We start from the raw sequence: 27,223 nt of genomic DNA, 5'->3' as shown, positions 1-27,223 counted from the left end.
AAGCGCTTCAGGTATATTTTATTATGGCCACTGTCTGGATTGCTGGCCACATAAGCAGCAGAACAGCAACACATTCCACTTGTCTGTATACTGAGGTCTCCAATCCTTCTAAGTCAACTGATGTTAAATCACACATTACAGTGATCCAGGCGTCTACATGACATTACATATATCTATGATCCCAAGGTGATGGGTCTACAAGGCCTCTTTGCATATTAGATGGTCTTTTGGTCAAGCTGTTATAGACCACGCGCATGAACGGTCATCTTCATAATGAAAGTATCAAATCTATTTTTCCAATCCATGTCTGTATCTTGCTGGACTCACCGTCTCCATCTGTAGTAGAAAAATACACAAGCTTACATAATGAGTTGTGGTGGTGGTGGTGGCACACCTATAAACCCATCTGAAAAGAACTGTGAAGAGGTATTGCTATGAAGGGGATATTTCGGTCATCTTAAGGGCCACCTTTACCGCTTAACAAGTTCTTTAGAATGTCTGACTGGATAAACATGGCGATATTTCAGAGTAGACTAATACATGATTTTACTGTTCTGACATAGGGGCAGTTCAAGCTTTCCCTATAAACTAGCAGAGATGACAGTACTTACATCCTCAAACATTTATCCTTCCCGCCACTGGCCACTCTCTGCCCGTCAGGGCTCCAGTCAACAGCAAAGACCTACAGCAAAAAACAAATAGAATTATAAAACACTGTTTTTACAGAATAAATTTATAGCTAAGGCTTCGTTCACATCTGCGTCAGGGCTCCGTTCAGGCGTTCCGTCTGAACTTTCTGTCAGAACGGAACCCTGACTGATCCGGTGCAAATAGTTTCCTTGTGAAAAAAAAATATATGTATTAAAAAAAAAAGATATGCAAGAAACCAAAACGTTTCTTTTTATTATTTTTACGTTATGGACTGTATAAATAACATTTTAACTGGGTCTAGAATATGTGATCGTTTGACTGTTTTGGTATAATAAGTATTCCAAAGCATTTTTGCCAGTCAGTATAAAACGGACAGGCAAACTATAACTATATGTTTACGTGGCAAACCAAAAACGGCTGTAAAATACGCAGCGGTTTTCAAGTGAAAACTGCCCCTGATTTTCAGCCGTTTAAGCAACTTGCGTTTTTTTGCGGCGTGAAAACTGCTACAAACTGCTACAATGAAAAACTGCTAGAAAAACGGCTCAAGAAGTGACATGCACTTTTTTGCGGGGCGTTTTTTTACGCACCATTTTTGAAACTGGCCACGTAAAAAACGCCTTGTGAGAACAGACCGCTGTTTTTCCAATTGAAATCAATAGGCAGATGTTTGGAGGCGTTCAGCCTCCATATTTTCAGCCATTTTTTTGGGCATTTACGGCCCGAAAAACAGATGAAAATAGGCCGTGTGAACAAACCCTTAGCCATGCCTCTAGCAATGCTTCATAATCATACGATTCTGGAAGACCTGTGGGCCTTGGTTACGCCCTGGCTGCCATTACAATTCATCAGCACTCTGAACACATTGCAGGTTGCTGATAGACAGCGCGAGAGAGCCCCCTCCCTGTCAAAATCCTTAGATGCCAAGGTTGTCATTGACTGCAGCTTCTATTAGTTAACCAAGCCGATCTGTTCATACTTGAGATAGATAGATAGATAGATTAGATAGATAGATTAGATAGATAGCCAACTGAATTCAAATGGCTTGATCTAATGCAAAAGTGTACTTAATGGGGTTGTCTGAAATTAGGAAAAAAAAAAAAAGGTTCTTTTGAGACTGGGAGAGCATCTAATAGAACAATTATTATCCTTAATTTATAATGGGACAGAGCACAGATACAGGAGAAAAAGGTCCGAGTTGCCAAAACAAGCTCATGGTGTAAGAATTAGGGGCACAGTAGATATGAAAAGCACTCCAGAGATAATGCTGAGGAGTTAGGATGGTGATGAACATTTCTGGGCAATTTTGATGTGGTGGGTTATGAGGAACTCATTGAGAAGCAATATATTTAGGATTTACTGGAGAGGTGAAAGTCGTGTTATTGAAAACCAACCAGGAGGATGTTACAAGAGTTTGTCTGTGAAGATGGATTCTGGGGATTGGCAGGGAAAATATTTTGGAGATGGTACAGAGGAAACAGTGTTCACATGTGTTTGTCATAGATCAGTTAAACTATATTACATTGCTATGGGAATTAAAAGAATGCAAAAGTAAATCAGTCTTCATCAGTGCGGTCATGATTGATTTGTATTTATTTAGATCCTGCGGTCATCCGTTACTGTCTTTTATCTGTTCCTCTCCCGGCTTATCTACTTAGCAACAAACAGGGCAGATGAGACTTCGGGCGCTTTTGCACTGGCCAATTATCAGGCACACAAGCTTTTGACATCTCCTTCCCGATAATTGCCCTGTGTGAACAGGGCACCGATCAGCCGATGAACGAGCAAACGCTAGTTCATCGGCTGATCGGATCGTTTCTGCCGCCTAAAATATTATCGTTATTTTTAGCACATCTCCCTGTGTAAACAGGTAGATGTGCTGCCTACAGAATAGAAATGTATGGGGACGAACGATCGTAGCAACGAGCACTCGTCCCTATACTAGCTCCTTGTGAAACAAACAAGCGCCGATCAACAAGCTGTCTCGGCGCTCGTTTACACAGCCCGCGTTGGGCTGTGTATGAGGACCCTAACGCATAACTGCAGGATAAGACTACACAAAGGTTTTATTTCTAGTTGGTTTCTGTGGAGCAGCAACACCAACCTTGGCACACATAGATTTGCATAGGAGCGGTGTACACAAAACAGTCGCATCACATTAAGACGATTTGTAAAAGTTGCTTCACGTTTTGTTTTAGATGCATTGCCGCACTAAAAGAAATGGCTGCTAAAGTGCCCTTTAAAACACGATATTAAAAAAATAAAAATACACAACACACACATCCTCTGTATGAGAGTATAACATACCTCATCTGCATGTCCTGGGAGGTCCACAAACAGCTTCATGGACTTCGCATCCCACACTTTAAGTGTGCTGTCACTGCTCCCGCTAACTAAAAGCCTACTATCTGCAGACCAAGCAATCTGATACACAGCAGAGACGTGACCACGAAGGGAAGCTATATACCTGCATTGCAAGGGAAAAACAAATACATTATGTTAATGTAAATAAACCTAACACATCGGAGTCATCAATGCTTTCCTTTGCAGGGAATTATTACACCTCATTATTTTACATTGTGTTTACAATGTCCAGTAAGCCCCAAATCGGGGAAATATTGCAAGATAGTCCACATACTGCTGTATATGCTCTTTTGGCATGTGTCGGGCCAATAGGGCATGATGGATATGTCGAACATACGCTGCGATTGCAGTTTGAACTCAGACTTATTCTACCTGCATTGCTAATAAAGTAAATAACCAAATGATAATACAAGCAGAAACTAGACATATATAATTCTGCAAATGTGGGAGTGCAAAATACTTTACAGATACCTACCATACACATTTGGAATGAGGTGCATGAAGTGTAACCCAACCCCCACCAAAAAAACCAAAATTAAATCTTTATGAATACACAGTTTTACAGATAAGAGCCGTAATTTTTGCTCAAGAGCAGTTGTAGATAACGTAACTTGGGGAAGAGAGGATAAAACAAAACGCAGCGATTTTAGAACTTTCTTTTGTGACTCAAGGAAGCTGCATACAATTATAAAGAAGCTACTTTGTTGCATGTTAAAGCTGCCCATACACTTTAGATAGCAGTTGGCCGAATAAACGATTGTTTGGCCGACAGCTATTCCACCCGACTCCCCCATAGAAATGAATGCTCAGCTCGGCACAGCGTGCGTGCGTTTTCAGCGGGGAGAAGGGAGACTCCTCTGGCCGCGGCTATTCTACTACTAAACAAAAGGATCAGGCATGTTGAAATTCAACATGCCCGACCCTGCTCTCCGCCAACATCAGACGTCAGGGATAGCGGAGACGCCATGATAAACGTTAGATGGTCGCCCCCCCCCTGCAGAAATTGACGGGTTTGGTTGTCATACGTTTAATGTGTATGGCCAGCTTTAATGTTGTATATGTAAATTCTGTGCCTTCAGTTCCTAATTGGATAGTGCATGAAAGGTTTTATATTCATTTTAACATAGGAGCAAATACTGGGAGAAAATGGCTATGAATATGGCAAGACGTGTTAAAACCAAGCTGTCAGTTCTCCTGAATGTCTATTTTAGTAAACACTTGTATTCTCCATGAAACAATTCTGGAGCATCTTTACTTAGAATTTGCCTTGTGCTGTTACTCTGTTATTCCTCCTAGAAAGTGTATGAATAAACTGACAACCATTCCGCTTGCCGAAAAGGTGTGTCCCTATACTCACGGACCCTGTTAGCATTGATTGAAGTGTGGCAGAATATGTAGGAAAACACCCCGTTGTCAATTTATCCATAAATTTCTTGGAGGAATAACAGAGGAACAGCACAATACAGAGTTCTAACAAAAGATGCTCCAGAATTATTTTTTCATGGGGTCTACCAAACATGTCAGGAGAGGCGATAGATCCTCCAAATTAAATATGTAGCGTTATTACTCATTAGAGAATCCTTCATTGGAGGTGCCCTGAGGATAGGCAACAACACTTACTACGTTGGTGATGGGAGTAGTAACCCACCAGACTGCAGCAGTTTGCCAGTAGAATATTTTATTGACCCAGCATCCAAACGTTCCAGAATTTTTTGGGGAAAATATGGTTGACACGTTCCCCAGTAATATTAGAGTTTTACTTTAGGTTGACAAGAAATTCTTACCAAGTTGATTGCAACTACAAATGCCCACAGACAACGTCCTGGTATAAAATGTGTGATATTTGTACTCACTGTAACAATATTAATTGGCAATTATTTTCTAATTAATATTGTAGATCAACTTTAGAGGGGTTGTCTGAGACTAATGAAAAGACAAAACCAAACAAACCTACTTTCCAGTTTTACCATCCCATAACTTGATGGATTTGTCAAAGGAGGCACTGGCAATGATTCTGGTGTCAGGGGAGAACAGAACTTCATTGATGAGAGCCTGGTGTCCGGTCATCCTCTGTAAAGGTTTCTTATCTTCAGCTGGAGCCCAGAGGAATAACGTGAAGTCATCAGAGCCAGACACAAGCCTCTCAGGATCTTTCCCCTGTTGAAGACCAGAAACTAATGTAAAAGGAGATACCCCTTGCAAGCATCTAAAGACATTCTGTTCCACACTGAACAAAACAAGAATAAAGTCACTACTTACAGTTACAATTCTTACTAAAGAACAAGTCATTTTGAGTTGTAGAAGTTCACTGTTAGATTTATAGAGAGATTATTAAATACACCCATCAACTGGATGGAGGAGGGGTCTCCTAAGGCACTTTGTCAGCAGTGGGAGTGGTCATCGCCGCTCATATTCTTTCCTTACATGAATGGCCCAAAATAGTGAATACTGTTATGGAGGAACAGTAGTCTGATCTCCTTTATTCAATGTAATATGCATGGATGCTTTTCAGATTTGAAGTACACCCTGAGGCCCCATGCACACAACTGTAGATTTTTCATCCGTAATTACGGACCTTTCGTTTCTATGGCTGACAGTCGGTGAAGGTGTTCGTGCCGTAGAAAGGCTCCGCAAAAGATAGGACATGTCCTATTTTTTGCTTTTTACAGACCCTGTTCCCATACTTTATATGGGAGCAAGGGCCGCAAATGCAGTAGGCTGTAATCATGGACCATGATTACGGGCACGGACGCGTGCATGTGGCCTAAATAAGGTTGTCCATTATCCATATACTGAAGGTTAGGTCATTCATTTCCACCACAAAAGTCCAAAATTCACAAATTCTGTGCCAACTAATTTCATATCTTTATAGGTATTGGAGCTTCAAGAGTGAAATGATTACATTCTGGCTTGATGTATCTGCCACTAGATGGCGCTTGATGAAGACCAAATTATGCAGCTCTCAATGAGTCACAATTTTAGCCTTTGACTGTGCGACGGGAAGAAATTCCATGAATTTCAAGCGTTCTACAGTTTCTTTTGTGGCGTTTGTTTGTTTTTTTGTCACATATGTAACATGCATTTTTTTCTGCTGTTTTTTTTAAGCCTTATATAATAGTCTATCGGAAAAATGCCATTACTAGAGTCAGCGTGGTCTTACACGATAAGTTTGTTCTGGCGAGATCATGCTATGCCTGGCCAGCGTGCAAAGGTTTACATAGCCTTTAACTCATCACACTTACCCGAACTTGATTGTATCTCTGTAGAGCTTTTTCTTTCAGCTGCTCCACTAGATTGTAACAAAATGAATACATTGTTATTGCTGTACAGTTGGAAAAGTAACGAAAAATAGTTAAAAAGGTATAGCATGAGCCCTCTACTGTACATATTTTAATCCTACTAGCATCATCAAAATTGTAAATCAGTTTTTTTCCAGTAACTATCTTCTCACCCTTGTTAGGTTTCAGGAGCGCCAACTGATAAAAGAGTGCCAAGAAAAATGTTGTAAGATACACCAAATAATTACAATGTTTCTAATGGGAAAAAAAAAAAAAAAAAAAAGTGTTCATGAGCTAAGCCCCCCCCCCCCCACCAATCAAGATAAAGGTATGGTCGTGGTACTTTAAAATGATGGAAGCTTTTGGTATGTCAGACGATACTTAAAAAGGTGCAAATAATATGTAATTGTCAATATGAATTATAAAAAAACAACACTAGGCTCTATTCACATCTGTGTCTGAGGCGCCATCGCAGATTCCATAATTTTTCCATCATTCTATCATGCTGCACTATTTTGTAAGGCAAAAGGACAGACACCGTGACGGAACTCATTAAAGTCAATGGGTTCAGTCAGACGCCGATTGTTTCCGCCACAAGATAGATCCGGAGGTTTCAGTTTTTCGTTGTTCTGCTCCTACATCTGAGCTGAACAATGGAAAGCTCTGACGCCGATGTGAACATAGCCTTAGTCTAATTGCACAAATATTATCAATAGTGCCACTTGGAAATGGACAATGAACACAAATTGATAGAGCACTTACAGGAGCCTTGCATGTCTTGAGGATTGATGGAGGCTTCAGCCGGATTGAAAGCCCCTGTGCGGAGAACATAGTCTGTACTAAGTGCCATGGTGTTAACCCAGTGTCCATGACCTTGTAAAGTGCGGCACAGAACTCCCTGAAAGACAGTTGGATTTACACAGGTGCTGCAGTGGGCAATATTTGCATCTTGACCAACAAACGTGTTTAATTTAAGCAAATAGGAGCCAATTAAAATAATAAAGAAACACAACCCCTTGGCTCTGTATATTGTGTTTGCGCCCCATATTCTAATTTCCTGTAGTTAGCTAACAGGGCGTGAACTATATGGATTCTCCCGTGGTGGAGACAGCTTCACAGCCTCTGATGCTGTCCAATGAGCACAAGGCAGCTTCAGGCCCGCTCTTAAGTCTTTACAAAGCGTGGTCTCGCAAAATAAGGTTGTTCTCGCGAGATCATGCGGTGCCTAGCTGGTCTGAAGATGCCTTGCAATGATTGGACATGGTCAGAGGCTGAGAATCTGGCTCCACCTCGATCCCGGCCATTACAGCAAAGTGTCGGCTGTAACATCAACCGCCCTGTATGAAGGGGCCTTAACCTGTGAGCCCGCTCCATACTACCCGTTAGCAGCCACGACGTAGAGTTACGCCATATGCCACTAAGGGGTTAAACACAGTTTCCATGTGAAAACAATGAGATTAAAATGTCAACTATAATATGTTTTAGCAGCATTCAACCAGGACAACCAAAAGGCATGTCAAATGACAACGCAAATACAGAATTCCCTACATGTTCAGGATCTGAGGAGGTAAAATTAGAACACTGACTTTATACAAGTTGATCCTAAAGAACTTGAAAAAAGACTGTTGGCTTTAGAACACCCCTGTATGCCCTACCTATTGACTAGAACAAGGAGTGGCTCTGGTGGACCTGGCCCATTAATTTCAATAAGCACCATGTTACGCTTCTTTATAGAAGAAAATAACTTGCTGATGTTGAAAAAAAAACAAAAAACACAACTACCTCATTGCCAGGGGACTACAGTTAGGGTCTGTAGTTGGGCCAACTCTTTTTCCTTTTATGTAAACCTCTGATTACAAAATAGCAAGGTTGAAATAATAAATAAAAAAAAAGGAAAAACAACCGACAACCCGTTTAAGGCCCTGTTCACACAGAGTTTTTTGGCGCGGAAACCGCTCCGCAAAACTCGTCAAAAACTGCCCGAAAATGCCTTCCATTGATTTCAATGGGAGTTGGACGAGTTTTTTTACCGAGAGCAAAAAAAAACACGTCGCGGTAAAAAGCAGCGACATGACCCATCTTGAGGCGGTTTCCGCCTCCAAAACCCCATTTCAATCATTCAGAAAGGGTAAAAAAAAAAACAACACCTCGACGAGTGTATTAACGAGTTTTTGTCAAAGCACTGTGCAAAAAACGTCTGGAGCAGTTTTTGCAGGAGGAATATTTTCCTCCTGCAAAAAACTCTGTGTGAACACAGCCTAAGGAGGAAGCTCATTTTTTGATGATGACGATATATGATCTTTTGTATTAATGATGGCTTGTTTTTTTTGCTGCTGGAAGAAAATAAACTTGCTTATAAACTTACATCTGTGGCCCTCCAGGCTTTTATGGTTCTGTCCTGAGAGGCAGAATACAGTAAGCCATCTCCACCCCACTTAATATTAGTCACTGACTGCGTATGACTGGTAAGGATCTTCTGGCACTGCCCCATGAGAGTGTCCCAGATACGAATGCTGCAGTCTTTGGATGCACTGGCAAGGTACCTGCACTCTGGGTTCCTTAAAAAAAAAAAAAAGAAAGGGGGACACATTACAGATATGCAAAATTACAACAGTATATCCTGACACGTGAAGCAGAAACATCTTTTACGGATATTAAAGACGTGATGCAAATAATAAAAGGCTACAGTAACGTATAATTTTATACAAACTGTTCTCCAAATAAACCCAACCGCCAGAAAAACGAGTTCGATTATTAACTTTAGTAGCTTTTCTAACAGCAGGTTATCTACTTTTCACGATCGATCTGCACTTGTAAAATGCCAGGACTTGGATGGTCGGTGTCAGTGGCGCCGATTTTTTAAGTACAAATACCGTTGGGTGGCTTACAAGATGGTAAACGCAAATCTATCCCAGTGATGATTCTCCCTCAGAAATACCTGGTTACCATTGAACCCTGAGAAACACCATTAGTCAGAAGTAATAAAAGAAACCAACTGTAGACCTACGGATACTTTCTACATTGGGAATTGTGGGAATGGAATCCAAATGCTAAAGTATATAAAATTGAAATCTGGGTCTGACTGGAATGAATCAAACTTATGCCGTCATACGTTGTAGGATCTAACAAACATTCCACACTGAGACAGAATATACATTTAAGAAAAACTATGAAACACTGAGAAGTTTCACTTTGATGTACAAGAACAAGACGTCAGACCATCTCTCTGATGGATTCGGCTGTGAACTGGATTCCGCAGCTAGAAGCTGCAGGAGCCTAAACGGTGCAACATTTAAAAAAAAGAGGCAATTACATAAGTGATTTTTGTGTGAAAATAAATTTCATAAACACCAACCCCCCAAAAGTTGTCCATAACCTTTAACCTTATAAATGTAATATCATGATATCATATTAAATCCATCTTTGCTTTCAAATGATACCAGGATCAAATCTCTAGGTGCAATATTCGGGGCAAGGCACATCAGGTAGAAAAAATAACAATTTTTTTTAAAAAAAGTCAGGGTGCATGAAAACTTTTCCCTTCTGCTTGGGTGTCAGTTAGGCTGGGGTGAACCTGCAATTGGCAGCAGGAAGAAAGATCACAACCGATTCCTGTAATCACTCTCCATGTACAGCCTCTTTATTGACAACAGGGGGTTAATATAGGAACTTTTTTTTTTTTCCTCAAACCATTATGCTTTGATGCAAAATAGCATTTTCACAATGTTCCAGGTGTCTACTAAATCGGTAAAATATTGTAATGGGAGGTATAGAATAGGATTTTATTTCAATTGTATAATTCAGGCTATATTTGTGTATGTCAAAAGTGTGAAAATTGTAACAGCAGCAAAAGGGTTAAAGCGAGCCCGTCACTAGGATAGACTATTTTTAGATTAGGATGATGTGATTTCAAAACTTGTTGGCATTATTGTGCCCACTGACTGGTCCTCTGGAACGCCAATCAATGGACTAGTGTTTGTGAGCTCCTAAGTCACGAGTCAAGTGTTTTAGGCGACCACTCATGTCCGATCTTAAATTATTTGCTTTTTGCTCCAATTTAGAAAGCAAAGAAGGCAGAATAAATGTGGTTGTGCAGGTGAGGCTGTCCGGCATTATGGAAGTTTCTAATAAATGTACGATTCACTCAATGTCAAGGATAAGACCTGCAGCGGATTCCAGGCAGCTAAACCTACATAATGGTAGGGTATGAACACGTTTTGCCCGATCACGCTCCCACAATCCTCGCGTTCCTTCAATATACGTCAGTATTCATTTGCTGTAATTAAAACGGACAGAAAAATACTCGACTTACAAATGAAGGGGCTCCCAGCACAGGCAGGTTATCCACTTTGAGTGTCCTATTAATGTTTTGCCGATCTGCTTTCCTGTGTTTGGATCCCAGATAAAGATCTAAAATGATATTTAATCACAGATAAACAAATGAATAATTAAAAACAATGGATTAAATTATTCGTACATTAGTACAAGTAATATTGCAGTTATCCAGTGAAAGTAATCACGGCTATAGAAATGCCAACATATTGCCCGAGATGCTTTAGGTCCTATTCACACAGGGCTTATTGAGGCAGATTTTGACCTGCCTGCACATTTTGCTGCGTTTTTTGCCTCAGGCCATTGAAGCTAATGCACAGGCCGTGGGAAAAATACGCCACAAAAAACATGCGGAAACTAACGCCGCAGGATTTTTCTGCCTTCCATTGATATCAATGGGAGGTCAGAGGCGGAACCGCGGCAAAAAAACGACATGCCACTTTTTCCTCCTGCAAGCGACCAAAAGCCGATCGGGAAAAAAACCCAACTTCTGCCTCTGATTTCAGCCATTTTTTGACACCGGTTCCGTGTCAAAATTCTGTGTGAACAGGTTCTTAGGTAGGGATGACCATGTGGTTCTCAAAATATATTTTTAATATTGATTAAATGCTAAATAATATGTGTGAACACAAATTGGCGTCATCTTAAAGGAAGATTTGTTCTCAACACCTGCAAACTGTATGTCTTGCTGAGACGAATGAGTGTCCTGTTCAAGTTTGTAAAAGTCTCAAGACATATGGTCATTTGTACTCTGCTATTAGAAAACAGGGCTAAAGATACACGTTAAACGCAGGATTGTGCGTTTCTGTACTAATACCATACATAGAAGAAATGTATGTGTGAATATGAGGGCAACGCCTACTCTCGTATTGACTTACATAAGGATATAGCTTGCCATTTGGCGCGGAGACTCTATTTTGTACACCAACACTGTCGAATGGTCTCGCACAGCCGGCAAAAACTCTCACCCCCAGAAAGTGCGTTTTATTTCATTTGCAACTCATAGACAATTGCAGGTTAAGTCCTTTGTTTTAAAGGGACACAGTAAATTCTGCAGCGACCCGGTCCACACATGTGATAGTTATTCTGTGCTTCTCAGGAGGACCATACATGCTGGTCATAACAAACGTCAAAACAAACAGGGCCAGATGAAAAAATAAATAAACACATTTACTATGCAAAATGAACAAGAGATGTGGCGCACATGCCATGCTCCCCATTTTCTGAAGGTTTTAAAACCTTTTTGCTCCTCGTTCGACATGGGGGGGGGGGGGCGTGCCTTAGTTGAAGGTAAAAACCGAAATACAGCAAATTCCAGACAGTATTAATACATCTGCCCCAATTTGGTTGAAAGTGCTCATAAGATGGTCCCAGGTAAATTGCGCAAGTTTTCACAGGATACTCTACCCATTGTTTTAGGGGGTGCGCTGCTTGGGGACATGCACCATATATGGCAGACCTACCCATCTTATTCAACCCCTTTTATATACACTCCTACACAAAAATGGTCCTGCTGCATGTTACTATAGAGGACATTAACTCGGCAGGTCGGAATTGGGCTCTGAGGTCCACAGCCATTTTAAAGACAGTCGGGCAGATTTACGATTCAAATGTAAAATTTTTGTGTACTTGCTGTGTGCCACATTTATTAACTTTTTTTGACACGCTCAACACTGGGGTGTGGCTTAGCAGGAAATCTACTGTAAAGGGACACGGCTTGAATGAGACACTAGACGCCACAAAAATAATGGCATAAACAGCCATCAAATAGAGTAGAAAGAAGAGAAAAGTCTCTAACATGTCTATCTAGATACGCTATATTTATCATACAGGTTGCACCACTTTAACATTTTGCGCATTTTCTGGCTGCCTTGTCTAAGTTTACGCTGTCTTAAAGTTAGACAGAATTAGTAAATCTGCCCCAATGAATGTGCAATGGAAGATATGTCCAACATACCTGGCTATTCTTACATCCGGATGCCAGTTTTCTCCCATCTGGGGACCAAGCAATGCTAAGCACCCAGTGTGTATGCCCTGTAATTAACAAAACATGTCTCCATAAAAAAAACTAAAAAACTAAAAACACACTGCGTGTAATGGATATTACATTATTTTAATGATTAATTAATTGCACTACTGATTAGAAATCATTAAAAAAAAAATATATAATAATAATAAACTTATAGCCAACAAAGTCAGGATAGTGGCCAAAGAGGCCATAAAGGCTGATACGCTTGAAACAATTATTTTATTTGTTAGCGGTCATTTTTCTCCTCAATGTTGAAGCGATTTACTAGGCTTCTCTTTTATACATTTTATAAAATTGAATACAATTTACTTCACACAAAAATCAACCTTCTCTAGAACATGCTGCCTGCAGAGAAGACCGCATGATACACCTGACAGGTCCCCTTTAGTTAAATGTTTTTGCATTGGGCAGTCCAGTTACCAATTTTGTTGTAATTGGTTCCTCTGTAATATTTCTGGACTTTATGCCCAACAAGCAGTAAGGACTGAAAAAAGATTCATATAGCAATCGGACAGCTACATGCAAACCCTGCAAATTATTGTGCTTCATCACCAGAGTTGAACTTTTAACTGAATCGGTCACAAGTTTTGAGACCTCAAAACCGCTGACAGCGCTATATAGGGGAGGGGGAAGGGCAGTGTAACGATTCCTGTTGTTTCGGTTATGACAAAGAATTTGAGGTTTAATGCCCCCTGCGCCGCATTCGTCAGTGCAACTCTCTGCTCTAAGTGACGGCCCTAGCGTCCAGTCAGGAGACCACTCGAGCCGTCACGTAGAGCAGAGGGGATGGAGACTGGCAGCATTCTCTGAGGAGAGAGGACTCAAAACTGCTGACAGATCCCCTTTAAAGGTTAAAGCAGTGGTATTAGCGGGTATTGGCTGACAAACCTAATTTTACATAAGGCACAAACATATAACTGTTTAAAGATTAAATGTTAACGATATTGTACAATGCAAACAGAATATATAATATACATAAATACTGTCTCAGATCACAAAGCAGTAGCTGGCTAGGACTTTAAGGCTGGGTTCACACAACCTATTTTCAGACGTAAACGAGGCGTATTATGCCTCGATTTACGCCTGAAAATACGGCTACAATACGTCGGCAAACATCTGCCCATTCATTTGAATGGGTTTGCCGACGTACTGTGCCGACGATCTGTCATTTACGCATCGTCGTTTGACAGCTGTCAAACGACTACGCGTAAAATGACTGCCTCGTCAAAGAAGTGCAGGACACTTCTTGGGACGTTTTTGGAGCCGTTTTCTGATAGACTCCAATGAAAATAGCTCCAAAAACGGACGTAAAAAAACGCTGCGAAAAACACGAGTTGCTCAAAAAACGTCTGAAAATCAGGGGCTGTTTTCCCTTGAAAACAGCGCTGTATTTTCAGACGTTTTTGGTCACTACGTGTGCACATACCCTAAAGGGGTTGTCCACGAACGGACAACTTATAACTTATCCACAAGATAAGCCATCAATATAAGACCAGTGCAGCACCGATCAGCTGCTCCAGTGGCTTGCGGGCACCAGATGTTATTGCATAGTATGCAGCGTACAGAGCCGGAAGCAGATGGCTCTGTACATTGCATAGCCACCTGCTTCCTGCATGCACGTCTGGTGCCCAGAGGCAGCTGATCGGTGAGGGGTCCCGGTGTTGGACCCCGAACGATTATATTCTGATGACCTACCCAGTGATCATTAGTTGTCAGGTCGTGGACAACCTCTTAATGCATGGTTTCACATTTTGGTGAAACTATGGTTAAATTGATACTCAGATCAATCACTAGCTGAAATTTGAAAAATCGGTGGCAGGAGATGCCACAGAGAGGACGGTATGCAACACCCTAAGCTACTCCTGCAACCACAAGTCTTGGCAAGAGATGAGGCTAGTTGTTGAGGAGTGTATCACTTTTAATATATTACATATACATAGATTCTCTTATATAAATGATAATCTTTATTTATATTGCGCCAACATATTTCTACCTTTAGAACCAATTCTAATAAAAAGAAGTTAAAGGGAAGGTGTCATGATTTTTTTTTTTTCTATTACATTGCTTTTAATATAATGTAAACAAAATTTGTATTCATATATGTTGTCACTTTCTACATTTTACTGTATTCATACTTTTACTTCTAAGATGACGACTTCCGGCCGCGGCTTCCGCCCATATGTTCAACTAAGCAAAGGCGCAAGGAAGAGGAGCAGAGGCGGCAAGAACTTTGGTAGACCAGCGGAGGCAGGACCAGGTAATTTATGTTCGTGTATGATGTGCGTATTATGTTCATGCATGTTCATATTATGTTCTAATCCTCCTAGCACTGTGCAGTCGCTCAGAAAATGGCGGCACACAGTGTAGGAAGTTTGAAGACATTCAAACCCCTCCCTCTCCTGGCACTAGCCAGAAGAAGGGAGGGGGGATTGTGTGAGGACACTAGAGGAGAGTGTGTTCACTCCAAATTTGCAGCATAAATCAATGAGGTTGCTTTACCACAGTGACCATGCTGCAATTTTGGGAACTGCTCCCTCTAGTGGCCAGCACATGGAAATGTTATAATTAGAATCTAATTTATAATATTTCCTGACTTGTGAAAAAATTAAAACAATGTGTAATCACTTAAATAATAATTGTTTAACTGACAAAAAATAAAATAATTTCTAGCGACACATTCCCTTTAAGAAAACATGGTAAATGCAATACCCTAATATATTAGTATAGGTTCACCAAAAGTGAACACACAGATTAATCTGTAAAACGTCCACCACGTGATATTTACGGTAATTCCTTTGGTTTACCTTTGGATGTAAAGTCAGGCGTCTCTATGCTGAGGTCCCAGAAGCGAACAGTTGTATCTCCTGATCCACTGGCCAAGTGTCTGCAAATACACATAGTTAATGCTTACCCAATACTTTCCTGGTGGAGGAGGGTAGGTTCCAATGGCATTAGTATATTTGCATACATACGTACTTTCCAGTTGGGCTGAAAGCTACAGAGATAACAGCTTCAGTGTGTCCCTCTAAAGAACTGGTGCATCGTGTGACTGCCCGGACCTTGAAGACCGCTTGTGGCTGGTAGATTATATCCAACACTTTTTCTGTTTCTACTGTCTGTTTTTCCAGTGTTTTTTCCAAAGATGTCACAATTTCCACTTCATGGACAAAAAATGCTAGTGGTGCCGGATCTTCCTTTAACGTAAAAAGAAATAAATAAATTGAATTCACAAGCAATGTGAAGTTTCAAGTTTGGCTAATCAAAATCTAAAGCCAACGATCCTATTATTTTTATGCAATCGTCACTTACAAGTTTAAAGCTGGCCAAAGACATTAGATAACTTTCAGTCATCACCACAACTCCTGTATTTAATTGCATGTTTGACTCGATTGAATGCAATCTCAATAAAGGACGAGCAGCGGCTGTCAGATATCTCCTCAGACAAACAGATCTTAGAAGAAGGTCTATACACCCCAGACAGATAATGGATTGTCAGCAGATCCTATCAAATTCAACAGGATCTGTGGACCAAAATATAAGGTTTATGACAAGCTTTAAAGGGAATGTGACGCTAGTTAAACAATTAGTGTATAGGTGATTAAACATTGTTCTAATTTTTTTCACGAGTCAGGAAATATTATAAATTAGATTCTAATTTATAATATTTCCCAGTGCTGGTCACTAGATGGAGCAATTCCCAAAATTGCAGCATTGCATGTGGTAGAGCAACCACATTGCTTTATGCTGCAAAATTTGGGAAAACTCACTCGCTCTAGTGAGCTCTCAGAATCCCCCCCTCCTTTATCCTGGCTAGTGCCGGGAGAAACGAGGGGATTGAACGGTCAAACCTCCTACACTGTGTGTCGCCATTTTTTGAGCTAACACACAGTGTAGTAGGTTTACATACAGTAGTAAACACACACTGAAACACGAACATACATAGAAATCACTTACCTGCTCCTGCCGCCGCCGCTCCCTCCGGTCCGTCCGCTCCGTCTGCTGCCGCTGCTCCAAGTGCACAAGTCCGGAAGCCGCGACCGGAAGTAGTAATCTTACTGTCCGGCCACGACTTCCGGTCTACAGGAAAATGGCGCCGGACGGCACACAGTTCAACTTGGACTGTGTGGGAGCGGCGCATGCGCCGTTCCCACACAGACGGCGTACAGCATAGTGGATGGAACGGGCCCCGTTCGCATTCACTAAGGGACTGTAGCTGCCGTATTCCATGTCTGTATGTGTCGTTAATCGACACATACAGAAATGGAAAAAAAAATGGCCCCATAGGGAAGAAAAGGTTCAAAAATAAAAAAAAAGTAAAACACAAACACACAAATAAATATAAAAGTTTTTAATAAAACACTAAAATCAAACTGATGTAAAAAATATTTTTTTCGTGACACTGTTCCTTTAAGCTAGCCATACATATTAGATAAATACCGGCCTATCGTCGATTTCAGCAGGGTCTGCTGACAATCTGAAGGCCCTTTTACACGGGCTGATCTGCTAGTTTATGCAGCAATAAATATTATCATTGTTGCCAACACATCTCCCAGTTTGTGCTGCCAACATGACGCAAATGTATAGGGACGAAAAACCACAGTAACGATCGTTTGTCCCCATACATGACTATCATTGCTCCTTGAATGAAAGGAGCAAGCGAGCGCCAATCTACAACCTGTCTCGTTGATCGGCACTTGTTTTCATGGCCCATATTGGCCAGTGTAAAAGGACCTTAAGGCTATGTTCACACTGCGTTTATGGTCTCCATTTGACGTAAACCATTTTAGCCTACAGGTGACGAATGCCTCTGTTTTAACATTTAGGTAATGAAAACCTATTGAAAAACAGTGTTAAACGGATGCCTGTGACGTATGCCATACATAGGCTACCATGTTGAAAAAAGTTTTTTTACGGCAAGCCTCTGGATAGAATAGCATAGTTGACTACACTTTCTATCCAGCAAAAAAATTATTAATTAAAAGAACAAAGCAAAAAAAGACAAACATAGCAGCCCAACAGAGGCCAAAAGGACACTCTTTCAGCCTCTGTCAGGTGAATGGGGGCCTATAGATATGTTTAACGTACACGCTGAAAGCTTTCCCAGCATATACATTAAACTTATACTGCAAAAGCAGTGTGAACACAGCCTAATATGTGCCACTGGAGGAGACACGGATTGGGCACTTTGAATTTCAACGTGCCCGATCCTTTGTTCTTCCAGCATTTAAGCAATGCCACAGTTGTCTTAGGGTGGATTCACACGAACGTGTATTGCGTCCGTGCGGGCCGCGTGGTTTTCACGCGCCACACACAGACCAATATAAGTCTATGGGGCAGTACAGACAGTCCGTGCTTTTTGCGCAGCGTTTGTCCGCTGCGCAAAAAGCGCGTCATGGTCAATATCTCCGCGTATTTCGCGCATCACGCACCCATTGAAGTCAATGGGTGCGTGAAAACCACGCAGGTCGCACGGAAGCACTTCCGTGCGAACTGCCTGTTTCGTGCACCAGCTGTCAAAAGGATGAACGTAAACAGAAAAGCACCACGTGCTTTTCTGTTTACAAACATCCAAATGGCGTGTCATAATGATGGCGGCTGCGCGAAAAGCACGCAGCCGTGCATCATATGATGATGCCTCACGGAGCAGGCAAGTGGCTTTTGCGCAGGCAAAACGCCGCGTGTTTTGCGTCCGCAAAAACGCCACGCACGTCTGAATCAGCCCTTACAGTGGTTTATCCCCCTTTGCTTATGGCAGCAAATTTCCATGCACGCTGGTTTCCAAGCATGAATGTTTATAGGGAGGTTGGGGGGAAATAGTGGTCAACCATACAAGCATTGGCCTGACAACTACCTTATGTGTTATGCCAGCTATATACTGAACCATAGGGTTCTATATACTCATTCCTCATTTGTGGAACACTCCATAAAATCAAACAAGGCAGAATCTGTAGCCGAATTACTGCATGGAATAAATTATGACATGTGAGGACATATTATGCTCATATCAATAAAGATTGTTACTTTTGAAGAACGCCCTCAATGTAGGTTATTGATATTACCTCCTGTAAAAGGGCGTTACAGACCAGCTGCAGTTTATCAGGTGTAATGTCCACAGGCACATCAAATGAAGTACCGAGCACCTCTCCACTTTCATTCTTAAACTGAACTAAAATTCTTCCCACGTCTTCCTTCATAGCTATAAAGAAAAAAAATAAAATAAAGAAGTTATTTTTAGCACTAGAGGCACAAATAAATAAATAAATAAATAAATAAAAACACAAACCCCGTTGCACCATTTTGGGGAAAATATATTTTATTGACTAACTTATTACTTTTCTTTAAAGGGAGACAAAAGAGCAATTCTGCCGTAGTTTTTTTTGTTCTTATGCCGTTCACCATGTGGCACAAATGACATGTAAGGCTCTGTTCACATTTGCGTTGGGGTCCCGTTCTGACGTTCCGTCGGAGCTTTCCGTCTTAACGGGACCCTGAACAGACACAAACGGAAACCAGAGTTTTCCGTTTCCATCACCATTGATTTCAATGGTGACGGATCCGGTGCCCATGGTTTCCGTTTGTCTCTATTGTGCACCGGATCCGTCATTTTGCCGGAAGCAATAGCGTAGTCGACTACCGTTCGTGTCCGTTCAGGGTCCCGATCTGACGGAAAGCTCCCACAGAACGTCAGAACGGGCCCCCAACGTAGATGTGAACAGAGCCTTAAACTTTATTCTATGGGTTGTAATAGTTACGGTGATAGCAAATATGTACAGATTTTTTCTTTTTAGTACTATTGCACAATAATAGCATATTTGTTTGTCACCGCTTTCAGAGAGTCAACATTTTTCTTTGTCCATGTAGCGGAGGGTTTGTGTTTAGGGGATGAGATGTATTTTCCACTGGCAACATTTTGGGGAACAGAAAATTGATTGTTTAGAGGAGGGAATAACAAAAATAAAAAATAAAAAAAAAATACAGCAAATCCAACATTCTTTTTAATAGGTCAATTTTATTCTATGGGTCGGTACGAATGCGGTGATACAAATATGTAATTAACCCGTGGCATCTAAGAGGTCCGACAGCTGGGATCATGGTTTTCTCCAGTCTCACCAGTTACGGCAGGAGCCCAGCTGTGTAATAGAGCCATGGTCCTGCTGCTGATCAAAGGGACACGGTGACAGTGCCATCACAATCAGAGCGCCATAATAGCAGGACGCTGGTCCTTAAGGGGTTTTAATAAACAAATCGGCTTTACGTTTTAGTACTTTTGCACAAAATCATGTTTTATGGAACTTAATTTTTCTGTTGCTGCATTCTGAAAGCCATAACATATTTTTATTTTTCCGCCGATGTAGTCGTATGAAGGTTTTATGCGGGATGAGTTGTCATTTTTTACTGCCCCTGTTTTGAAGTACAAACTTGATGTATTACCCTTCTGACAGCTTTTCCTGACGAGAATCTGACACCTTGAGTTGGACCTGTTCCGAAACACGGATGGAGAAGATACATAGGTTATCTGTGGATTTACCTATGTTATGCATCCCCACGGATCAACTGTCTCCATTAACCCCTTCCCGACATTTGACGTACATGTACGTCATGGAAAGTACTGACTTCCCGCATCTTGCCGTACATGTACGTCAAACGTTTGGCACCGGCTCAGAAGCTGAGCCGGTCCCATCATCACCGGATCTCAGCTGTATCTTACAGCTGACATCCGACTGTAACGGCGGGGACCGAAATTAGCTTCGATCCCCGCCATTAACCCCTTAAGTGCAGCGCTCAAACGCGATCGCTGCACTTAAGGTGTTTGCAGCTCATCGGAACCCCAGTAATGAAATTGCCGGGGTTCCGGTGGCTGCAATGGCAACCGGAGGCCTAATACTGGCCTCCCGGTCTGCCTAGCACCGAAGCCGGTCAAGATCCGCCCGGCGGCGGAGCCTGATCGGCTTCCGTAGCTGCCGGCAAGATGGCGCCGGGTCAGGAGCTGATCCGGCGTCATCAGCGGTGGAAGTCAGCTGTACTGTACAGCTGACATCCACCTGTAACGGCAGGAACCGGAGCTAGCTCCGATCCCTGCCATTAACCCCTTCGATGCAGCAATCGAAAGCGATTGCTGCATCGTAGCGGTTACAAGCAGATCGCCAGCCCTGACAGGCAATCGGGACTGGCGACTGCTGTTATGGCAACAGGAGACACAATGGTCTCCTGCTCTGCCATTACGGAAGCCGATTTAGGCCCCGCCGGGAGGCGAAGCCTAAACGGCTTGCTGTCAGTGAATGACTGACAGATCTAATACATTGCACTACATAGGTAGTGCAATGTATTAGAAAAAAAAAAATCTGACCGTTGGACCTTCAAGTCCCCTAGTGGGACTTGAGAAAAAGTGTAAAAAAAGTATAAAAAAGTGTAAAAAAAAGTGCAAAAAATAAAAGTTTGAAAACAATAAAAGTTTCAAGTAATCAAATAACACACAATCCCCCTTTTACTCTTATCAAGTCCTTTATTATTGAAAAATAATAATAAACCATATGTATTTGGTATCGCCACGACCGTAACGACCGGAGGTATCAAAATATTATATTATTTATTGCACGCGGTGAACAGCGTAAAAAAAACCCGTAAAAAACGTTACCAGAGTTTCTGTTTTTTAGTCACTTTGCCCTACAAATATTACAATAAAAAGTGATCAAAAAGTCGCACGTATCCAAAAATGGTACCTATAAAAACTATAGCTCGTCCCGCAAAAAACAAGCCCTCATACAACTCCGTCGACAAAAAAATTAAAACGTTATGGTTCTCACAACTTGGCGACAGAAAAAATACATTCTTTTTACAAAAGTAATTTTATTGTGCAAAAAGTTGTAAAACATAAAAAAGTTCTATAAATGAGGTATCGCCGGAATCGTACTGACCCGCAGAATAAAGGTAACATGTAGTTTATAATGCGTGGTGAACTCTGTATAAAAAAAAAACCAAAAAAAGCTGTGCCAGAATTGCGTTTTTTGGTTTACCTGGCATCCCAAAAAATAGGATAAAAGGTGATCAAAAAGTCACATGTACCCCAAAATGGTACCAATAATAACTACAGCTCGTCCCGCAACAAACCAGCCCTCATACCGCTACGTCTATGAAAAATAAAATTAGTTATGGCTCCAATAAGTCAGGAAATAAAAAAATATGCAGTTGTGCCCGAGGAGAACATTTCTTCTGTTTCAAGAGGCGATTTATCAAGGACCTAAAATTAGGGAACCAGGAAGGGAGGGCCCAATCATATCCGATGGAAGCGACGGTGCCCGTATTATACCAGGATAATACTTTCCCAGCAAAATTCCCCAAACTACAAAGGCGCGGAGTGTGGACCAAAAGGGGGATAAGAAATGACACCATTTATCAGTGCGACACCGGCCTGTGCAGAAAGGATTGCTTCACAGCGTAACACACATCTATGGATTATTTTTATTTTTTTATACCACCTGACTATGCCCCTTATATACTCCGCCCCGCTTACATGTACCCCCACATTATAAAACACCAGCAATACTCAAACAAATATAGTACCAAGCAAAATCCGCTCTCCAAAAGCCAAATGGTGCTCCCTCGGCCCTGAACCCTACAGCGTGCCCAAACAGCAGTTTCCTTCAACATATATGGCACCGTCATACCCGTGAGAACCCTTTTAACAATTTTTGTGGTGTGTGTCTCCAGCGTCATAAGCTGGGCATGACATATTTGCCACTGAATGGCATATCTAGGGAAAAATATAAATTTTTAATTTGCACCATCCGCAGCGCATTCATTTATGGAAAAGACCTGTGGGGTGAAAATGCTCACTACACCCCTTAATAAATGCCTTGAGGGGTGCAGTTCCATAATGGGGTCACTTATCAGGGGTTTCTTTTTATTATTTCACATCTGAGCCTCTGCAGTTGTGAACCAATACTTTGTAAATCGCCAAATTAGGCCTCCACTCCGCATGGTACTCTTCACTTCTGAGCCCTGTCATATGTCCAGACAAAAGATTAGGGCCACATGTAGGGTGTTTCTAAAACCGGGAAACACCGCATAATAATTAGAGAGCTGTCTTGTTATGGTGGCACAAGCCGGGCACCACATATTGGCATATCTATGGAAAAAAATCCCATTTTCACTCTGCAACATTGAGCGCACACTAATTTCTACAAAACACCTGCAGGGTTAAAATGCTTACTACACCCCTTGGTAAATGCATTGAGGGGTGTAGTTTACAAAATGGGGTCACTTCTGGGGGGTTTCCACTGTTTTGGGCCCACAGGTGCCCAGAAACCAATCCAGCAACATCTGCACTCCAAATGGCGGTCCTTCCCTTCTGAGCCCTGCCGTTTGCCCAAACAGCAGTTTATGACCACATATGGGGTATTGCCGTACTCGGGAGAAATAGCTTTACAAATGTTGGGTTCTTTTTTTCCTTTATTTGTTGAGAAAATGAAAAAAATTTGCGCTAAAGCTACGTCTTATTGAAGAAAAAGGACTGTTTTTATTTTCACTGCCTAATTCTAATAAATTCTATGAAACATCTGTGGGGTCAAAATGCTCACTACACCCCTAGATGCATTCTTCAAGAGGTGTAGTTTCCTAAATGGAGTCCCTTTTTGGGCGTTTTCATTGTTTTGTCCCCTCAGGGGCTTTGCAAATGTGACCTGGCCTCCGCAAATCATTCCTGCTAAATGTGATCTCAAAAAGTCAAATAGTGCTCTTTCCCTTCTAAGCCCTGCCGTGTGTCCAAACAGCCGTTTATTACCACATGTGGGGTATTGTTTTACTCGGGAGAAATTGCTTTACAAATTTTGTGGTGCTTTTTCTCCTTTAGTCCTTCTGGAAATGAGAAAAAATTAGCTAAACCTACATTTTCTTTGAAAAAATGTAGATTATTATTTTCAGGGCCTACTTCCAATAATTTCTGCAAAAAACCTGTGGGGTCAAAATGCTCACTATACCCCTAGATAATTTCCTCAAGGGGTATAGTTTCCAAAATGGGGTCACTTGTTTGGGGTTTTCACTGTTTTGTCCCCTCAGGGGCTTTGTAAATGTGACATGGCCTCCGCAAACCATTCCTGCTAAATGTGAACTCCAAAAGCCAAATGGCGCTCTTTCCCTTCTCAGCCACGCCGTGTCTCCAAACAACCGTTTATTACCACATGTGAGGTATTGTTTTACTCGGGAGAAATTGCTTTACAAATTTTGCGGTGCTTTTTCTCCTTTAGTCCTTGTGGAAATGAGAAAAAAAAAATCGCTAAACCTACATTTTCTTTGAAGAAATGTTGATTTTAATTTTCACGGCCTACTTCCAATAATTTCTGTAAAAAACCTGTGCGGTGAAAATGCTCACTACACCCCTAGATAATTTCCTTGAGGTGTCTAGTTTCCCAGATGGGGTCACTTTTGGGGGATTTTGACTGTTTTGGCACCGCAAGAGCCCTTCAAACCTGACATGGTGCCTAAAATATATTCTAACAAAAATAAGGCCCCAAAATCCACTAGGTGCTCCTTTGCTTCTGAGGCCGGTGTTTCAGTCCAGTAGCACGCTACGGCCACATGTGGGATATTTCCTAAAACTGCAAAAACTGGGCAACAAATATTGAGTTGCATTTCTCTGGTAAAACCTTCTGTGTTATAAAAAAAATTGTATTAAAAATGTATTTCTGCAGAAAAATATGAAATTTGTAAATTTCACCTCTACTTTGCTTTAATTCCTGTGAAATGTTTAAAGGGTTAAGACATTTTCTAAATGCTGTTTTGAATACTTTGAGGGGTGAAGTTTTTAAAATGGGGTGACTTTTTTGGGGTTTCTAATATATAAGGCCCTCAAAACCACTTCACAACTGAACTGGCCCCTGTAAAAATAGCCTTTTGAAATTTTCTTGAAAATGTGAGAAATTGCTGCTAAAGTTCTAAGCCTTGTGAGGTCATAGAAAAATAAAAGGATGTTCAAAAAACGATGCCAATCTAAAGTAGACATATGGGGGATGTTAATTAGCAACAATTTTGTGTATTATAACTGCCTGTCTTACAAGCAGATACATTTAAATTGAGAAAAATGCTAATTTTTGCAATTTTTCGCTAAATTTTGGTGTTTTTCACAATTAAATACTGAACATATCGAGCAAATTTTGCCAGTAACATAAAGTCCAATGTGTCACGAGAAAACAATCTCAGAATCGCTTGGATAGGTGAAAGCATTCCGGAGTTATTACCACATAAAGTGACACATGTCAGATTTGAAAAATGAGGCTCTGTCAGGAAGGTCAAAAGTGGCTAAAGAGGGAAGGGGTTAATGTCTCTTTGTTATTCCTACCAGTTTTCTCTTGCCATCACATTGTACTGCAATATGTCGTTTTTAATCTTTGTCCCTGCTTTGCAGGAATTATATATTACGTTTTATATGCATCTTATTTTTATGCATATTCCCACTATATGATTCTAATATCAGTGCAGATCTTGTTTGTATTCACCTTTTACGGGAGAATTTTTCTTTCCCCCTCGTACTTCATCCTGTTTAGGATATTAGTTTATTATTTTCCACACACACACTGTAGTTTATTACTACTATCTTTAATAAGTCACTGCTTTTCTTTTTTAAACAGTTTTTTTATATTCACGCAAGTTTTGTAATAACACGATTCACTATCCATCGCCGTAGTTTGACAACACTGTTTGTAAATTGCGCTTTGTATTATTGGCCATCGCCAGCTGCTGTGGTCTACAACGTAGTATTGGGACATTGATACATACCCTTTTTCCTCCCACTGTGTTTCTTATCGAATGAGGTGCGCACCTCTTCTAGTGCGATGCCGGTGTGTGGCCGGCCCCCTTCCCGCCCCCCCCTAGCGCATGTCTGTGATCCCTGTACGAGTCGGGGATCCTCGGCGTGCGCTCCGGCGCTGGAAGTGGGGCATGCCTCACTTCCGGTCTCGGCAGGAGACGTGCGCCGTGATCTTTTTGAATTAACAAACACTCAACCCACCTGTGGCTCGTCCTAATTATACCTGTCACCTCTCTAGACACTATACACCCCTTGAGGAAGCACATCGTGAAACGCGCGTTGGGGTTCTCTTCACACCAGCTAGACTCTCCTAGTCACACCTACACATAGGTACGTTTTCTTAGGAGTGAGTGGATGAGTGATTTACTTAGGTCTCAGACTGATAACTTGTTGTTTGCACTTGACTTTATACTTATATAATAGGTCTCGGACTTATTACATGGTTTTTCATCAGCACTTGATTCCATGCCAGTATACTCATATGCACTGATTGTACACACGCCATGGTATGGACTCTGGTGCATCCTACTATGTTTACCACTTAGATTGTCCATCTACCTCCTTGATCGACCCTATATCATCCTTTATATACTATAGGGAGTCTCTCAGCTGTGTTACATTGGAACTATATAGAGTCCTCCTGTCCTGTTTTGTACCTTTTTAATATCCCTTGTGTATGCTTCTATATGTTTAATAAAGATATTTATTTTTATTCTTGGCTGTTATGCTCCAGTGTATAAATACAGTTTATTGATTAGCTTTTATTTTTTTTGGGGGGGGGGGGACGGGGGGGGGGGACGAAAAGAAGCCCTGAAACATACAACACAGCAATTTTACCATTGTTTCATCATCACAGCTGCGGTCCTGCTGCTGCTGGACACAATGACAGTGCCCACACATGATAGTATTTTGCTGGTCCTCTGAGGACTCCTTAAAATGGACCTCTCCTGACATGTCTATTTTAGTAGATACTTGCATGGTAATTGTAATATCAATTCTGGCTCATACTTTCTTGCAACTCGGAATTGTGCCGTTCCTCTGTTATTCCTACTTGAAATACATGAATAAATTGGCAACTGTGTGTTACCATTCCCCTTGTCAAAGTGGCATGTCTCTACACAGTCTCACTCTGTCAGCACCGATTGGACAGTGGCAGTCTGTGTAAGGGCCCTCCCTAACTAACACCCAGTTGTCGATTTATTCATACATTTCTAGGAGGAATAACAGAGGAACAGCACATTGTAGAGTTCTAAGAAAAGGTTCTCCAGAATTGTAATTTCAAGGACACTACAATTTTTTACTAAGACATGTCAGGAGAGGTGACAGGTCCTTTTAATAGACGTGTTCCTCTTTGGGGAGTACACAAGCGACACGGTAATTACATACTGATCAGTATTTCATTATGTGTGGTGGGGAACCCTCGTAAATAAACAACGGCACCCCCTAAACCGGCACGACTTTATGTAAAACACATAAAATCTATCTTTGGGAACGGTTATCGAAAGCACAGTACATCTACAATGTAGAGAACAGATCATAATAGTCAAACCATACTTGTTCTCAGTTGTACACAAGTCTAGTCGCTAGCTGACAGTGAAGCATATACCGTTATCACCCCCTGCGCCACAGCAGTCACATCAACTTGTCTCCCAAAATACCTGATGCCTTTAACTTTTCCTCACTGAAGACAGCAGACATGTGTTTACCGGGCACACGTGAGAGGTACGTCATCTGTCAGCGCCACACTTATACCACAAAGTTTCTTCA

General features: G+C 41.4%; 1 protein-coding gene across 1 annotated transcript; it reads right to left on the bottom strand.

The window, feature by feature from the left end:
• NLE1 (notchless homolog 1) lies at positions 1-27,223 on the bottom strand. The gene is made up of 13 exons (XM_075853005.1): positions 27,115-27,223; positions 18,714-18,850; positions 15,631-15,848; positions 15,459-15,538; positions 12,583-12,659; positions 10,606-10,703; positions 8,659-8,851; positions 7,056-7,191; positions 6,258-6,304; positions 4,970-5,172; positions 2,959-3,118; positions 612-682; positions 1-336 (listed from the first exon to the last, which is right to left on the bottom strand). The coding sequence occupies exons 1-13, from the start codon at positions 27,185-27,187 to the stop codon at positions 324-326; spliced, it is 1,506 nt and encodes a 501-aa protein (XP_075709120.1). The 5' UTR covers positions 27,188-27,223; the 3' UTR covers positions 1-323.

The sequence above is a fragment of the Rhinoderma darwinii genome, chromosome 2 (assembly GCF_050947455.1).
Source record: "Rhinoderma darwinii isolate aRhiDar2 chromosome 2, aRhiDar2.hap1, whole genome shotgun sequence".
NCBI classification, from domain to species: domain Eukaryota; kingdom Metazoa; phylum Chordata; class Amphibia; order Anura; family Rhinodermatidae; genus Rhinoderma; species Rhinoderma darwinii.
Note: the sequence above shows the minus strand (reverse complement) of the source record. Positions and strands in the feature narration are given on the sequence as shown.

Bases quoted from the DNA above. Each gene is read 5' to 3' on its own strand.
- NLE1 (XM_075853005.1), bottom strand. From the start codon at position 27,187: ATGACGTACCTCTCACGTGTGCCCGGTAAACACATGTCTGCTGTCTTC. The intron at 12,660-15,458 runs GTAAACCAAAGG...TGTTAATTACAG, and splicing joins GCCTGACTTTACATCCAAAG to GGCATACACACTGGGTGCTT. The intron at 7,192-8,658 runs GTAAGTTTATAA...ACTGTCTTTCAG, and splicing joins AAGCCTGGAGGGCCACAGAT to GGAGTTCTGTGCCGCACTTT.